This window comes from Bison bison, unplaced genomic scaffold (genome assembly GCF_000754665.1).
Source record: "Bison bison bison isolate TAMUID 2011002044 unplaced genomic scaffold, Bison_UMD1.0 scf7180017864461, whole genome shotgun sequence".
Classification (NCBI taxonomy): domain Eukaryota; kingdom Metazoa; phylum Chordata; class Mammalia; order Artiodactyla; family Bovidae; genus Bison; species Bison bison.
Window position 1 is genome coordinate 4,094,085 of NW_011495023.1, and position 17,007 is coordinate 4,111,091.

At 37.4% G+C, this 17,007-nt stretch overlaps 1 protein-coding gene across 3 annotated transcripts in view; it reads left to right on the plus strand.

Moving 5' to 3' along the window:
• The window catches only part of PLXDC2 (plexin domain containing 2), a 425,372-nt gene that overhangs the window by 359,041 nt on the left and 49,324 nt on the right, over nucleotides 1–17,007 (plus strand). For 2 of the 3 annotated variants that reach the window (XM_010859896.1, XM_010859898.1), the window contains exons 10-12: nucleotides 4,471–4,537; nucleotides 11,694–11,844; nucleotides 13,277–13,315. In XM_010859896.1, the coding sequence (XP_010858198.1) occupies nucleotides 4,471–4,537; nucleotides 11,694–11,844; nucleotides 13,277–13,315 (257 nt within the window). The remainder of the gene's footprint in view (nucleotides 1–4,470; nucleotides 4,538–11,693; nucleotides 11,845–13,276; nucleotides 13,316–17,007) is intronic. The other variant, XM_010859897.1, reaches the window with a different exon arrangement.

The following is a 17,007-nucleotide window of genomic DNA, read 5'->3' on the forward strand; positions in this document are numbered from 1 at the left end:
AATGACTAGGTTTTAAAATTAAATTATGAAAAGGCAAAGTCCTGTTTTGTTAATGGAGGGTTCAGGATGGGGAACACATGTATACCTGTGGCGGATTCATTTTGATATTTGGCAAAACTAATACAATTATGTAAAGTTTAAAAATAAAAAAAAAAAAAGAAAACATAATAAAAAAAAAAGAAAAAAAAAAAAAGAAAAGGCAAAGTCCTGTTTTGTTAATTTGTAAAGGCATCATAAGGTACAAAAATGTATGACTTTTTCAAACCAAACTTTATTTGTGTTTTTCCATTGTCAATCCTTCCCACCCTGGACATTAGTAAGCTTTGGATCAACTAATAGGTAATCAATTGTGAATAAATAAATGAATGAATTACTTAATTGAATTACATATTTTCAGTAGAACCTAATTTCACACACAATAATTGAGAGAGTATTTAATAACTCAGGCAAACTGCAGTGTTTCTATACTTTTCCCTGGGATTAATGTAATAATTTAAGGGACCAATTACTTAAGATAAAATTGACTCATAAATTTAAGATTTGGTACTGTATTTTTACAATATAAGGTAAAAGTTATTATTTCCCACTGGCTTTGAGTACGTCTAGAATGGAGTAAGTAAAGACAGACTGCATTTTAAAATTATCTGTTGCATTTAATTACTTGTCAGATGATTCCCATAATATATTCTCTGTAGAAAATTGATAGATTCCCGTCTTGCAAAAGAGAATATCAGTATACTTTTCAATATTTAAGCAAACTTGGGAGAAAGAGAAGAGGCAACAACCGTCTGATTCATCTGGAATTGGACTCTAAACGTCAGAATCTCTTTGGGTAACCAGATATGGCCTTGACCAACTGGGGATTCTGAACTCAGGATGCTAGATCACACACTGATGTTTATTTCACACTTGAGCTTGTTCAGCACAGATGGTAGGTATAAAATAGCTGAGCTCTAATGGATCATGTCCAAGCAGAATGATAGATATGGTCTTTTCTGTTGACAGTCGAGCTGTTTTCACATTCCACTTGAATTAAATTGTGCTCATTCATGCTATGGTACATGATCTCTGGCAAGGATTCTTAGGAAAAAATCATGTGGACTCATTGCAAAACAAGTGAAAAAAGAAGTTGTGAAGTAACAGTGTAAGAAAACATGAGACTAAAATTGAACAGCCTGTAAGAATATAAGACAAAAAGCCTCCATTTATTTTGAAAAATACATAAATATCTATTTAGATTATTAACATGGATTTATATTTATAATGTATTAAGTATATATATTTATATATTAAAATTCAGGATCAATGTAAACCTTTGCTTTTCATAGACTCATAAATATATGAAAAATAAATCATGTGTCAGATATACTAGTTCAGTCACCCAGTTGTGTCTGACTCTGCAACCCCATGGACTGCAGCATGCCAGACCTCCCTGTCCCTCACTATCTCCCCAAGTTCATTGCATGTCCATTGCATCGAAGTTCATGTCCATTGCATCAGTGATGCCATCCAGCCATCTCATCCTCTGACAGCCTCTTCTCCATCTGCCCTCAATCTTTCCTAGCATCAAGGACTCTTCCAATGAGTCAGCTGTTCTCATCAGATAACCAATATACTGGAGCTTCAGCATCATTCTTTCCAACGAGTATTCAGGGTTGATTTTCCTTAAGATTGACTGGTTTGATCTCCGTGCTATCTAAGGGACTTTCAGGAGTCTTCTCTCGCACCATAGTTCGAAGGCATCAATTCTTTGGTGCTCTGCCTTCTTTGTGGTTCAGCTCTCACGACAGTACGTGACCACTGGAAAGACTATAGCCTTGACTATATGGACCTTTGTTGGCAGAGTAATATCTCTGCTTTTCAATACACTGTCTAGGTTTGTCATAGCTTTCCTGCCAAGAAACAGTCATCTTCTGATTTCGTGGCTGCAGTCACCATCTGCAGTGATTTTAGAACCCAAAAAGAGGAAATCTGTCACTACTTCCACCTTTTCCCCTTCTCTTTGCCATGAAATAATGGGGCCACATGCTATGATCTTAGATTTTTAATATTTAGTTTTAAGCCGGCTCTTTCACTCTCCTCTTTCACCCTCATCAAGAGGCTCTTTAGTTCCTCTTTGCTTTCTGCCATTAGAGTGGTATCATCTGCATTGTCTGAGTTTGTAGATGTTTCTCCCATCTATCTTGATTCCAGCTTATAACTTATCTAGCCTGGCATTTCTTATGACGTGCTCAGCGTATAGGGTAAACAAACAGGGTAACAGCAGACACTTCATTTTTCATAGGTAAATATATTAAAAAAAAATCATGTTTCAGATATACTGCTACTGCTAAGTCACGTTAAGTCGTGTCCGACTCTGTGCAACCCCATAGACGGCAGCCCATCAGGCTCCCCCGTCCCTGGGATTCTCCAGGCAAGAACACTGGAGTGGGTTGCCAATCCTTCTCCAATGCATGAAAGTGGAAAGTGAAAGGGAAGTCGCTCAGTCATGTCCAACTCCTAGAAACCCCATGGACTGCAGCCTAGCAGACTCCTCTGTCCATGGGATTTTCCAGGCAAGAATACTGAAGTGGGGTGCCATTGCCTTCTCCATCAGATATACTAGGAATGCTTAAATATAACACTGGTCCTAACTTTAAAGTATTCACAATCAAGTTTGGTAAATAAGTGGTTTCTGACTCTTTGCATCCCCGTGGACTGTATAGTCCATGGAATTCTCCAGGCCAATATACTGGAGTGGGTAGCCTTTCCCTTCTCCAGGGGATCTTCCCAACCAGGGATTGAACCCAGGTCTCCCACATTACAGGCAGATTCTTTACCAGCTGAGCCACAAGGGAAGCCCAAATAAGACATAAGGCCATGAAATTGTATATAAATGAGAAAAGTTAAATAGTAAAGTAACATGTGAGCACACCAATGATGAAGCTTTATCAGAATGGGCTCTGGGTAGTAATTTCTGAGTCTTGAAAAGTGAATGAACTAGTTAGATTTTCTGTAGGGAGGGCAGAAATTATTTCAATCAAGAAAGAGAGTGGAGGACTTCCCTGGTGGTCCAGTGGTTCAGACTCCATGCTTCCAATGCCAGGGTTGTGAATTCAATCCCTGGTTGGAGAACTAAGATCCCACATCCACACAGCCCAGTCAAAAACTTTAGAAAAAGAAGAAGAAAGAAAGTGGGAGTGAGCCAAATCTCAACAACCCAGTGCTTGCTTAATTTGACCTTTTATTTTTATTACTTTACTTAACTTTTATTGGAGTACAGTTTCTTTACAATGTTCTGTTAGTTTCTACTATACAGCAACGTGAATCAGCTACACATATACATATATCCTCTCTTCTTCGGATTTCCTTCCCATTTAGGTCACCACAGAGCACGAAGTAGAGTTCCTTGTGAATCTGACCTTTTAGGCGTGACTTAATCTTAGGAATTATCTAGGCAGAAATCCACAGGAACACACTCAGCTTCGCTGATTCACTGAAAGAACTGACAGAGAGGAGAAAATGTTGTGCTCCAGGTTGCCGTTTATTACAACAAAAGGACACAGATTAAAATCAGCAAAGGGAAGGAACATGGGGGAATCCAAGAGTGACAAGGCACAGCTTCCAGTCTTTCTCCCTCAGTGGAGCTGACACTTAATTCTTCCAGCAACTGTTCGTGAAAACACACACCAAGGAAACTCATCCAAGTCTTGGTATCCAGGGTTTTTACTGAGGGCCATCATATAGATATGAAATTTTCCATTACCAACTTTATCTCTATTCTCCAGCCCCCCCAATGGTCAAACTGATGCAGCATGGCCCAGGGCTCCAAGCAAATAAAAACAGACATGCACTATAAATCATGTTGTTGGTGTGAACTATCTAGCATAGCCCAAGACCCAACATATACAAAGACACTTTTATCAGGCAGGATATTCCAAAGCCTTAGACGTGATCTCCCTGGACAAGGGCCAGTTCTCTCTTTGGAATGTGTAGGTTTGAACCTCCCAAACCTGACTTACTAACCTTTTACTGTACAATAGGGAAAGAGTTTTTGTGACTGTGGATCTTAAGTTTTAAAATGTAAGTAAAACAAATAAGATCTGAAATCCTGAAAAATGCCTGCAAAAAAATTTGCATCTGTTTGTAGTAATGATGAAAAATATACGTATGAGGAAAAGAAAAGCCAGCTCCATAGAATGGCTACTGTCTCGCCTTTGTATGGGGATCTCTGTATTGTGTGGGAACCTCAGTAGAGTGATCTGCTGTCACGTGCAAACGTAACGGCATCATTACCTAAGGTGTGCATGGGTGGTTACACAGAACTCTGTAAATGCTCACCCACTGCTCCAGCTAACAGTTCTATAGAAAAAAATGTTTTGTTGTGCACATTTGAAAATTAACTACTTACCAGAGTTTCTCTTTTAATTTCTACCTCCACTCTGTACCCCATACTTTCTTTTCTGATCTACAACATGGCTGTCTCTGAAGATGTTCCAGTGGATTTGATCGCCATCGGCAGGACTGGGTGGACAGTGGATGCCCTGAAGAGGTACAGGTGCGCTTTATTATGATGAGATTGCTAAGACCACGCTGTCGTATATTATTGCTGCAACTTAATGAAAATGGGGTCTAATTTAATAAAAAGAGCCCGCAGTCACTGAGCCCTTATAGGTACCAGATGTTGGGTTTAACTCTACATGTATTATCTCAATTTATTCTCATACCCATCCTATGAGATCAGAGCTGTTATTGCCTCTGTGGTACCAAGAGGGGAAGAGAAAAGAATGAAGGGTGATGTTCAGGTAGAAGTGGAAAGAAAGAATCTGGAGGTAGAGATGTGACTCAGGAATCGTAAAACCAGGATTTAAATCTTTTCGATCAAAGGGCAGCTGTCTTAAATATTTGCTGCTTTTTTGAGATCTTTTTTTTTTTTTTCTTCATCTTTTTCACTCAAATAAGGAAATCAGTGGTATGGAGGAAAAGATTGATTGCAGTAAATCAGCATAATAGAAGAAGGTAGATGTGGTCTAACATGGAAACAGTAAGTCTCAGGCAAATATCATGGATACAGTGATGCAAAGAAGTGATTTAAGCAAGTAAATAAAATTGCAGAAGGGATTCTAACGTGTTTAAAAGTTTTTTAGTGAATTGTATTTGCACTGTGAGTTCAGAGTTACATAAAAGTATCCCATAAAGTTCACAGAGAAAAGTAGTATTTGTTCCTTCTCCCTTTGTTAAGTTTTAGGGTATATTTTTCTAACAAAAACCATTATCACTTCTACAAGCTTTCTCATTCAGTGAAGCATATCATGTCAAAGAGCTGTTTTTAAAACTATTAGGGAATCCTGGTTACTAAAGCCTTTTTAATTAAGTTTTTATTTGATGTCTCATAAATATCTTGAGAAATGTATTTTTCAGGATATTCTTGAACTTACTGCCAATGTACCTTTAATCAACTTTTTGACACTTGGTTGGGGGGGGGAGGTGCATTACAATAATGTATACTGATTTATCGGAGGAAGTGATGGCACCCCACTCCAGTACTCTTGCCTGGAAAATCCCATGGATGGAGGAGCCTGGTAGGCTGCAGTCCATGGGGTCGCTAAGAGTCGGACACCACTGAGCGACTTCACTTTTATTTTTCACTTTCATGCATTGGAGAAGGAAATGGCCACCCACTCCAGTATTCTTGCCTGGAGAATCCCAGGGACGGGGGAGCCTGGTGGGCTGCCGTCTATGGGGTCTCACAGAGTCGGACACGACTGAAGCGACTTAGCAGCAGTAGCAGTATACTGATTTATCAACAGTGTTTCATTTTACTTATTTAACAATGATACTTAAGAAAGAAAATCTGTTAATGAGAGTCATTGTTGTGTTTTAAGGTTGATATTTCTTTCAGGTAATCACAGTTACCTCAATTAAAAATGTTGAAATTGGATATCAAAAGTGTAATTGAGACCTCGTAATTTTCTTGCTTCAGTGTGGGCCCAGCATGAAACAGAAGCTATTGAGAAGAATCCACCACATTCTAAGCCCTCCTAAATATATGTGTGGGGAATTCACCGTGTCCTATGGTCTGTGCTAAGCACTAATATTTTTTTTAAATGATTCCCTCTTCCCAAGAAGCTCAGACTCTAGCACATTCTATAATATCCAGTGTTTCCTTTTTATTCCATAACTAAATTGTCAACATTACTAGCTCTATTGTGAGCAATCCTAGACTTCTGTTACAGGTAAGTGAACAGGGTCACCAAATCCAGTCTATTTTCTGTGCCTAAAACTAGGGTTAAATTTTCCTTCTGATCTTGTGAGATGAATTTATTCAATAAGTGCAGATCCTAATATAAGAATGTACTATTTACTGTTCTAAGTACTGCTAATTTAAGTGTGAGAAATGTGTGTAGCAGGGGAAACACACACTGAACAAAGAACCACACTTAGAGAATGACCCCGGCAAAGAGGTGCATGGTCTTGTTCAGCAGGATAAGGGAGCGTTTATTTGAGGAGGTGATATTTAATGACTTCTGAGGAGTAACTGAAGATAAGAGTGGTGAGAGGTAACACTGGTGAGGTGAACAGGGCCCAGTAACATTGAAGGAGTTTGAGCCTCATGTTAAAGGCAGGACAAAGCTATCTGGAGGGTTTTAATTAAGGGGATGATATGATCCAAATGACTTTTTGGAAGAATGAATACATTGTATATTACCCTGTCTTAATTACTGTAGTTTTATAAGAAATATCACTAGCTATAGAACAGACTTTACTTTTTCATCTTCTCAGGTGTTTTGACAACTTTTGAACTTTTGTTCTTCATATAAATTTTAAAATAAGCTTGCAATATCTGTAATCAGTCAATCTTGTCAATATTTTTACTCAAAGTCTGTTGCTCAGTTGTGTCCAACTCTTTGTGACCCCATGGACTATAACTCGCCAGGCTCCTCTGTCCATGGGATTTCCCAGGCAAGAATAGTGGTTGCCATCTCCTTCTCCAGGGGATCTTCCCAACCCAGGGATTGAATCCACATCTCCTCTTAGCAGGTAGATTCTTTACCACTGAGCCACCAGGGAAGGCCCTCATTTTTACTGAAGTTACATTGAACTATGAATTACACTGCATTTCCAAAATGGAAATTTTAAATTTCATCTTTTCATTATTGACTTCTTACCTAATTGAATTGCCAGACAGCACATTCTATATGACACTGATTCTTTAAAATTAGTTGGAGCTTTTAATGGAATAGTCAGTGAGTCATTTGTAACAAAGATCTACATGTGCTCAGAAGGATGTGTGTTTTCTAACTGATTGGTTATCCAGTTGGATAAATGGGTTCTAGGTATTTTCACCATAAGCCTCTTTACGATAAACATTTTGGCCACAGACATTTTTGCCAAGTAAATGGCCATGAGGTCATAATTTTGCCACTAAAGATACAATAAGGAAAAATAAAAGAGGGACATTAGAAAGGATATAATGAAACATGAAAGTGAATAGCAAAATTGAAAAGATTTTATTGAGAAGTACAAAGTATCTGAATACACTTAATGTGTGTGGAGACTCACAGCAATACTGTGCAAGTAAGCGACTTTATTCTGTGGGTTGAACCTAAGCACTTGCCTTCCAAGTCTTTTGTTCATAGTATTACACATTTTTTTTGCTACTAATTTGTCTGCTTGTTCAACATCCCAATGTTATTTTCAGCAAAATTTCTTCCTTCTTGAAGAGAGGCATCAATTCCAAATGCTAGGATGCATATTTGTAACCGAGCTTTCTATTGTGTCATAAAAGCCTCTGCACTGCTGTGCGTTCTTGGCATTTGTCACATGCCTTCAGTAGACATTACAAAGTTTTATGGGAAACGCAGATTCACCTCTGTGCCTTCAAGGTCCTCGGCCTCTTTCCTGCCATGTCTTGTGTTTCAGAAGAAAAAACCAACTTGGGCAAATCATCGTCATCTGTCATGATTTCTGTACTGTGTATATCCAACCAAACCACCAGCCAGATATTTTATCTTTTACAGCAAAATTGCCTTACAGCCAATTAGTTATGCGACAAGAGTATTTTCAGCAAAAATGCATGTGACAAAGATATTTACAGCAGAGAAGATTATGATAAAAATTCTGGGCACGTGATAAAGTCAGTCAGACTCTCTCCATTCTCTTCATCTTCACCTCTGAGCTCTTTGGAGGTAGGCTGGACCTGCTCATCACTTCCTTGCATAACCTCTCTTTTATATCATCTGTTTTCTTATTTCTCTGTGCTGCATCCCAGGGGGTTTTTTCAGATCTATTTGCCAGTTTATTAATTCTTTCTTCCTCATGTTCAATCTGCTCTTTAACCTATCCATTGAGGCAGTAATTTCAACAATGGTATTTTTCATTTTTTAGGGTCAATCTTTACTCAATCTGCCATATCATTTTTATAGCCTGCTTACTAGTTTATTTTTTAAATTTCCTATTTATTTATTTCAATATTTCATGTATAATTTCTATATGTTTTACACTGGATGATCCCAAACTGGGATCAAAAAGTTTTTGCTAGTCTGATTATGTTGTTCTCTGTTTTTGCTGGGTCTTTGTCAGACTACTCTTTTTCTCTTTGTGTTTCTTTTTGTGTCCTTTAATTAGCAGTGCATTTGTTTGATCTTATTCCATGGGAATTTCTAGGATGTAGGTAGGTGATGTTTTCCACTAAAGAGGTTTTGATGATGAAAACCTGAGGGCTTCAGGGGGTGCCATCTGTTCCTGCGTTACTATGGGGAGGAGAGGTTTGGATTAATCTCCCCCATCTACTGTTGGTACCAAGCTGATCTCCTTGGAGCATAATTAGTTTTTGGCATTTTTACCTTCAGAGCAAACCCTGCACTTTTACTTTACCTAATGTATATTGCTCCTGCTGTCTTTATAGCACACAGGTTTTGCTTTATTTTGTTTTGGTGGTGGAGACAAAAGAAAGGCCCCTTCAGAGATTTTTCTCTACTTCCTGAAAATCATCATAATGCTTCAAAATTCTTGTTTTATCCAGAATCCACGTATATTATGGCAGGAGGACCATTCAGGATCTGTAGTCTGCCTTCACTGCCATGAGCAACACAAAGGTCAGGATTTTAGCTTAACCATTAGGGTGATTAAGAATACTGATATACAGATTTGTGTGTGTGTGTGTAAATAGAACCACGGGGGAAGAATAATGTGTGACAAATTCCATCTTAGACTTATTGAGCTTGAGAAGTCTGTGACATCCACATGCATATAAGTCAATAGATGAATACTTGGGCCTAAAATCCAAGAGAAAAATGTGGACTGGAGATAGATATTTATGCATAATTAACATAAAGATGTTAATTGAAGTCATAAGTATGGAGGAAATTATTAGTGACCATACCTATAGATAAAAGACAGGTCAGGAAAGATCCATAAGAACTACCAACCCTTAAAACAAAGAAGGAAGAAGCAGTTGGAGAAGCAGTTGTTAGACAGGAGTCAGAAAATTGAGGAGTATGTGTCACAGACTCTAAGGTTAGAAAATGGACAGACAGTGCCAAATGCTAGTGAAATATTGAGTGTATATGGAAGGTGTGATAAATACAGAAATATTTAGAAACATTGGTATAAGAAGTTTCAGTTAAGTTGTGCTGGACAAAAACATACTTGTGGGCATCTGCAAAGCCCAAGGCTGGTCCATCTCTCTTGAATTCCGACTGTGAATGGAAGGAAAAGCAGGATGATCCCAGGATGCATGTGGAGAAGAGGGAAGATGGAGTTTTTAAAATAAGCTGGGATGTGCTTGAGTATGGTAAAGTGCTGATGATAACAAGGCAAGAAGGAATTAAGACTAAATACTGAGGAGAAATGAGGGGGTCAAATGAGCAGGTTCACAATACCTGAGAAGGTAGACTGGGCTGGGCCAGAGCAGACACATGAGGGAACAACTGTTAACAGTGGACCTGTCCATCCCAACAGGAGGAAGAAGGACAGGTCAGTACAGATGATGATGGGATGATGATCTGTAAATAAATTTTTAAAATTCTTGCTGATGACTCACTTATCAAAGATATAAAAATTGAGGCCAAGGGTAAAATTGGGAGATACATTATGGAATGGCAGTTCTAAGTAGAGTGGAGAGGGTTTGAAATTGATGTTGAGGATAATGAGAGAGGAGGTCAGCAAAGCTGGGCAGTATCGCCAAGCAGCATAGAAGCCCTTGCTGGGGATGCTGGAGGTGAGTTTGTGGAGCTCCCAGTGGGAGGATGTGTGGTTGTTCTCCAGCTCGCTCGCTCGCTCGCTCGCTCTCTTTCTCTTTCTCTCTCTCTGAGCTTTGGCGCAGGCAAGGAAAGGCAGAGTTTTTACTGTATTTGGTACTGCAGATTTTCTAAGAAGGTGATGTGGAAAACAAAATACATACAAAAACAAGGCAAGATGCTTAAAGATATTGAAAAGAGAGGTTGAACTGATGGGGAAAAAATAAGACTAAAGGGAGAGCATCATTGTGCTTGGGTTTTCTACAGAATCACGGGATAAGAAGAATGTGAGTAGCTACATTCATGAACAGCTACCTGAATAGACAGGAAAAAGGATAACTGAAGGTATGATTTCAGAACTAAAGCATCCCCAGCTGCAGAGAAGGTCCAAGGTGTGGGGATGATAACTAAAGTAGAGTCAAGGAGGAGATCGTGAGATTACTGAGGCTGAGAAGATGCAGGAACGAAAGTCTGTGGGATCGAATGGGCTGCTAGGATGTTGGAGAGAGTAAGCTGGATCATATCTAACTAGTGACAAGGAAACCATATTGGATGTTCTTCCTGAACCAGCAGTACAGTGCATTGCATGTTCCTAATGACAAGAGAACTTTAAAAAAGGTATTTATTTAATAAAACTTTTCAGTTGTGGGATAAGTACCATCCATGTGTACGTAGTTATCTTCTATTAATTGTCAAGGACCACCAGAGGGATGAAGTCCTTTGAAGCACAAAGAGGTAGGGAGAAATACCAACTTCTAAACTATAAAACTTTGCATGTTGGAAATCGTTACTGGTAAATGTCATATTGTTTCTTCTTGTGGGCTATAAATGAAAACTACGATATGCACCATGTCCTCGTGTAGCTCGGTTAGGGAGAAAATATTCTAAGTGATTGCCTGAGTGCTGTTCAATCCTTTGCGTGGGTGGCTCTGAATATTTCATAAAGGAAGGCAAAATTTTAATCTTAAATATCCATTCACCCTGTGGGAAGTTATTTTTGAAACAATGGAGTAGTATAGAGCAGTTACATGTTTCAAATTTAGCATTAGCAATTTGATGTGAATGGAATACATTCTTTCTTCACACACTTAACCATGTTTTAAACCTTCTCTTTATATACATTTTTCTTCTAGTCTGTTTCCCATCATGTCTTTTAAAAATATATTGATATAAAGTTTGGGTTAAGATCAACAGTAATATGAAAAGTTAAACTCAGAAATGACGGAATCCAAATATCTAGACATGGAAATGCTTTCTAACATCCCATTTTAAATATATATATGAAGTCAGTAAAATCTATAACTGTAGTCCTGTAAAAAAAGTATTCCTCATCTTGATTTGAGAGGCCTTTGTGCTTTACAGCCCAGCTTCTTTTTATTCTTTTGTTTCTTCTTTTATTTTTCTCCTTGATATAATTTTAAAATGTAGCTCTGATCACTCCTCCGTTGTCTCCCCCTCTGTTTCTCTTATTAGTCAAAAGAGAAGATGTGTGACCCCACAGAGCCAGCGGAAAGTTCTACTCGAACCAGCACCACCATACGTGCAACAACCACACAATTCAGGGTCTTGACGACCACCAGAAGAGCAGCCACCTCCCAGCTGCCCACCAGCCTGCCCACAGAAGGTGCCCTGGAGACACTTTTTCTCTGTTACTGAAGGGGGGAAAATTCACTGTTGACGTGTACAGGAGAGGTTCTCCAGGGGAAATTTTTTTCTTCAGCGAACTGGATTTCTTAGGAATGTCTAAAAGGGAAAATACAAAATTATAGTGGAGTAAAACTATGTGCTGTGTTTTTTGTGTTTTTTTTTTTTAATGTATGGATGCCTTTTATTAAGATTTAGTCTTTAATGGTGATCTTGGCTACTAGAGTCTCTAGAAAAGAAAGAAAGAACTTCCTCTCGTGTCCTTCCTTCCTTTCTTGCTGAACTTTGTAATGACAGTGTTTAACATTTTAATCACAGGATAGGAAGGCAAAATGCATAGAAAATGTCCATTGATTTTGTATTCTGAATAACAGGTAATTCTGCTAATACGTAATTCTTATATTTGCGTGGATACAGTCAGTAAAATATGCTGGTCTATAACCTTATAGAGAAGCACTGTGTATGACACAGAAATTGTACTAGAGAAGCATTTCCTTTGCCAGGAAAGGCAAAAATACTAGAGGGCATGAATGCATGCACACAGCTCATTGGGGAAAGATGGGATATTAGCCCAAATTTGTTAGTCATTTATTCTGAATGGTGCCACTAGGGAGAAATGTGAGACCAGTTAGCCAAGAGTAAGCCTTGAGGGGAAAACATGGTCTTATTTCTTTTCATAAGCCTTGCTTTAATTTGAATAGGATATTAAACTTGAATCTTTTGCTCTTAATTGAAATTTAATTGGATATTTAAAGTTAACTAAAGTGTTAAAATGAGGTGAAGGACAGCTGCTAAGTACATTTTAATGCTTTTAAAACCAATATTATATTTTAATTCATCTTATTTGGGGTTGTTATGTAGCCTGAGAAAAATATTTCTGTAATTCAAATCCTCCCTTTTAGAATGAAATATACCATTGAAATTAAAAGCACATTCTACATTTTGTAGGAAAAGATACTTTGTATGTTATTTTGGTCATATTTATTAGCAATGAATAAGCATTTAACCTTTGAAGTCAAGTTTGTAAATACTGACAAATATATACTATTCCAGTTAACTTGGAATTTCCTTGATCTTGGCCTTTAAAATAAATAAGAACTTCTAGAGTCTAATTACAGTAAATCATTTTAGAAAATTAAGATAAATGTATTTTAAGTCAAAGTTATACCAGTGTACTTTTCTCATAGCTCTTAAGAGTCATATAAAACTTTACTAAAGTTTTACAATCTTGACCTTACAATCTCAGAAAGTTTAGTACTACATCCTATAAGGTAAGACTAACTCTCATTGACCTAGAAATTTACTCAGTAAAGTATCAAAATCCATTCCTGTTAAACAGTTAATGCATTAGTAGACAATTGATTTATGTACCTTAAAATTTTTTTTGTTGTAACTTTGACTTTCTCTTCCAGATGATACCAAGATAGCTCTACATCTAAAAGATAATGGAGGTAGGAACTGACATTTTTCTTTTATAAATATTTTTTAGATACTAATCTATTTCATTCATTTAAGCATGAGAAAGAACTTGTGGGCTTCTAAATGTAGAGTGAGGTCATATTTTACTCCCTCATGGTGTTTAACACAGGAAGAATTCAATGGTTGACTTGAAAAGTCAAATTATTTCAATAGCAGAGTGAAATTCTAATCTCAGTGTTTGCCTGTAAAACTTCAGGACGCCACTGACCAATTGTAAAGTGAAAATTTATCCACATTCCTTGCTGTTTCTTGTTCCTGGAGCCCTCGGTTTATTGGTTGCATATGTGGCTATCTACCAGTATTGGGTTCAAGCCTGTTTTTCACTACATTGACTATTCAACATCATTTATAATTAAAATTAAGAAATAGAGCAATATGGAAATATACTTTTACTAGGCGTTTTTATCTTCTATGCAAAGAAAAGGACAAAAAGAAACTTGAGGAAGAACAGTTAATAAGTAGATAACTAGAGTTTTTCTAAGACAATTTAGGAATGTATGTAATAGTACATGAAAATTTGAGGAAGAAAGGCTTTACCAAAACAAGTCTGTAAAAGATATTGACCAAAATTTTTCAAATAGCTCTTTTCCTTTTAAATTATGTTAGGTCATATGTGCAACTCTATCATAGAATGCTGGATTTCATAAAAGAGATGTAACTATATTAGTAACTGTTTATTCAGCTCAGGAAGGGGGTTTCCTCTTAGCAGCATCTTTTATGTAAATGTGGGTTCACTGTATTATTGATCTCGACACAGTCTCACTTTTGCAGCCCCAGGCGATAACCTGAGTAAGTCAGAATCCAACATGTATGGTGTTAGGTATGTTTCTCTCTGTATTTGTAGAGAATAGTTTCTAAATTACTCAGTCTAAGTCAAGAAACAAATATTTCTGTTTGTTCTTAGGTTACTGTATATCTATATATATGTATTTAGATCAGTCCACTTAAAAGTTGCTTAGCCTCTCCATATATATCATTATCACATCAGTTTTCCATTGTCTTGCTTCTGTATCACAATATTTTATTTCATTTATTTACTTATTGTTGTATTAACGCAATAAGTGGATAGCTTCACAAGTAGCCATTTGCCACATATACACTAGCTAGAAATAAAATCTTAGTGTTGAAGGGACTTTAGCAATTCCCCCATTCAACATTTCTCAGAGCAGGTTGTTGGTGAACCTAAGTCCTAATGTCAGGGTTACCTCCTTTGGATGGAGGATGTTAAAAAGAGATAAATGCAATGGAGGAGGGTTCCCCAGAAGCTTCTGTTGTATTTGCTATGTTTAATTATTAACACAGGTAGTAGTTATATGTGTTTGTTATATTGTTCTCAATTCTGTCTTTTCTTTTTTCTTTAATATGACCAAAATATTCTATAATGCTGACAGAAAAAAAAAACTGGAGAAGGAAATGGCAACCCACTTCAGTATTCTTGCCTAGGAAATCTCATGGACAGAGGCGCCTGGTGGGCTACAGTCCCTGGGGTCACAAGAGTCAGACATGACTTAGCGACTAACCAACAACAATAGAAAAAACAAAAGATTCCTGTTATCAAATAGCTATGAGATATTCTGGTTGAAAAAAAAATGTAAGCAATTTACTTTCTGGAAAACTCTTAAAAGCTTTTACCGTTCATTCATTCATTTACTTATTCCTGCCAAGTGCCTGCTAATTGCAAGGGACTGTATATGCTTGCAGCTATGGCAGTGAAAATGGTTTAGACAAATTCCTGGCTTTCAGAAAGCATAGATTCTAAAGAAACTTCCAAGATGGTGATAAAGATTTAGCATCTGGCATTTCTCCACTATTTGGTCTTAAAATTTTTTTGCAAATAGCTTTCACTGACTTAATGTTTTGTGGAATACACTTTGGGAAATAGTTTTCTAGAATGTTACCAGTTATCCCAAGGAAAATCCTTAGTTTTGTTTAATGCAGCAAGGAATAGTAAAACTCTGAAGATTTTTTTAATGCAGTGTATTAAAACTATCTTATGACACTGAGAAATCAAGTTAAGTAAATTCCAAGATTGAAATGGAGGGCTTCTTTTCTTTTTTCATCTTACTAGAAAAATTGACTATTGGATCTTCAGATTATATAAGATCACTGATATGCATCAGGTGGCACAATGGTAAAGAATACACTTGCCAATGCAGAGAGACACCAGAGATGAGGGTTCAATCCCTGGAGCAGGAAGATCCCCTGGAGTAAGAAATGGCAACCCACTCCAATATTCTTGCCTGGAAAATTCCAAGGACAGAGAAGCCTGGCAGGCTACCGTCCATGGGGTTGCAGAGAGTCAGACATGACTGAGCTACTGAGCACAAGCATGCCTCAGGTACCCGCCAGAGTTCCAAAATATCACAATGAGACTTAATATGTCTATACACTGGAACTCTTTTCATGGCCAGGTTTGCTAATGAAGCACTTTTCCTAAATGTGCAGTTAGAGCAGACCAACTTGACCAGTGCTAAGATAAATGTTCCTTTCAAAGAGTACTTGAGATTGCACATTCCTTTTTATAGCAACTTTATTAAGTTAGCATGCTACTACTGCTTTTTATTTTATGGAATATGGAAATGTAGGAAGGACTGCCAATTTAAATCCAACTTCATTAGTTAATTAAACATGTTGAAAACAGAATTCAGAATTGTTCTTTTCCTCCAGCTTCACATTTTTTTTCTTTTTTTGAGATTGAGGTAATAATGGAAAAGGATGTCTAAATGCTTTCTCACATTTAGTGAGAATTTTTTTAGATGCAAGCTAAGACATTTGTGTAAATTGCTATGTATTGCAGAGAAATTCAGCACATTTTCTTTTAATTTAATTGGCTGCTCTTAAAACCATTTTAATTTAGAGGTCTGTACTTTTCTAGAAGAGGGTGATGTTTATCAAAGTACTCAATGTGTAGCTATACTCTGCCCTTTACATCCGTACATCACCTTCTTTAGATATTGGATTACCTTGGCCCTGAGTCTTCCTGGAATATTTCTATGACTTAAAGTAGTTGATTTTCTCAGTGGTATCCACAGCTGACCTGATTATATATTCACTTTCCAGGAGATTTCCCTTCATCTTTGATATGAAAACATAAAATACTTCTGAGCAGCTGGACACCAGAGGCACACAACAGGGCTTCTCATTCACAGGACCCAGACTGAGTTCCAGTCTGCAAAAATCACTCTTGATAAATCGTCACTTGTGCATTGTGTTTCCTGCTACAATTAGATCAGGTCTAGGAAGAGCCTCTGCATATTTCCAGTTAGTTGTTTGATTGGAGACGTTTTATTAGTCTTCGGCATTGAGTGAAAATCCTCAGTTCTCTAAATAAGTTGGAGAAAAGAGACTGAAAAAAATATCTAGACAAAGAGAATGACTCCTAATGAATGCAGGTGCCATTAGTAAGTTAGCACTGATCGGCCATTATAAATGGCTGAATACAAAAACTCAGAGGAACCAACATACAGATAGTATTTTGTCTCCAACTGAAATGTTCCTACTTGCGTGTTTATGGTATTAAGTTGCAAGTAATATATATGTCTAATTAAGTAGCATTTCTGCTCCTTATTCATGTGAAAGGCAGGTAAGAAGAAGGAGGTAAGAGGAGGAGGAAAGGGAGGAGGAGAGGGAGGAGGAGGGGGAGGAGAGGGAGGAGGGGGGGGAG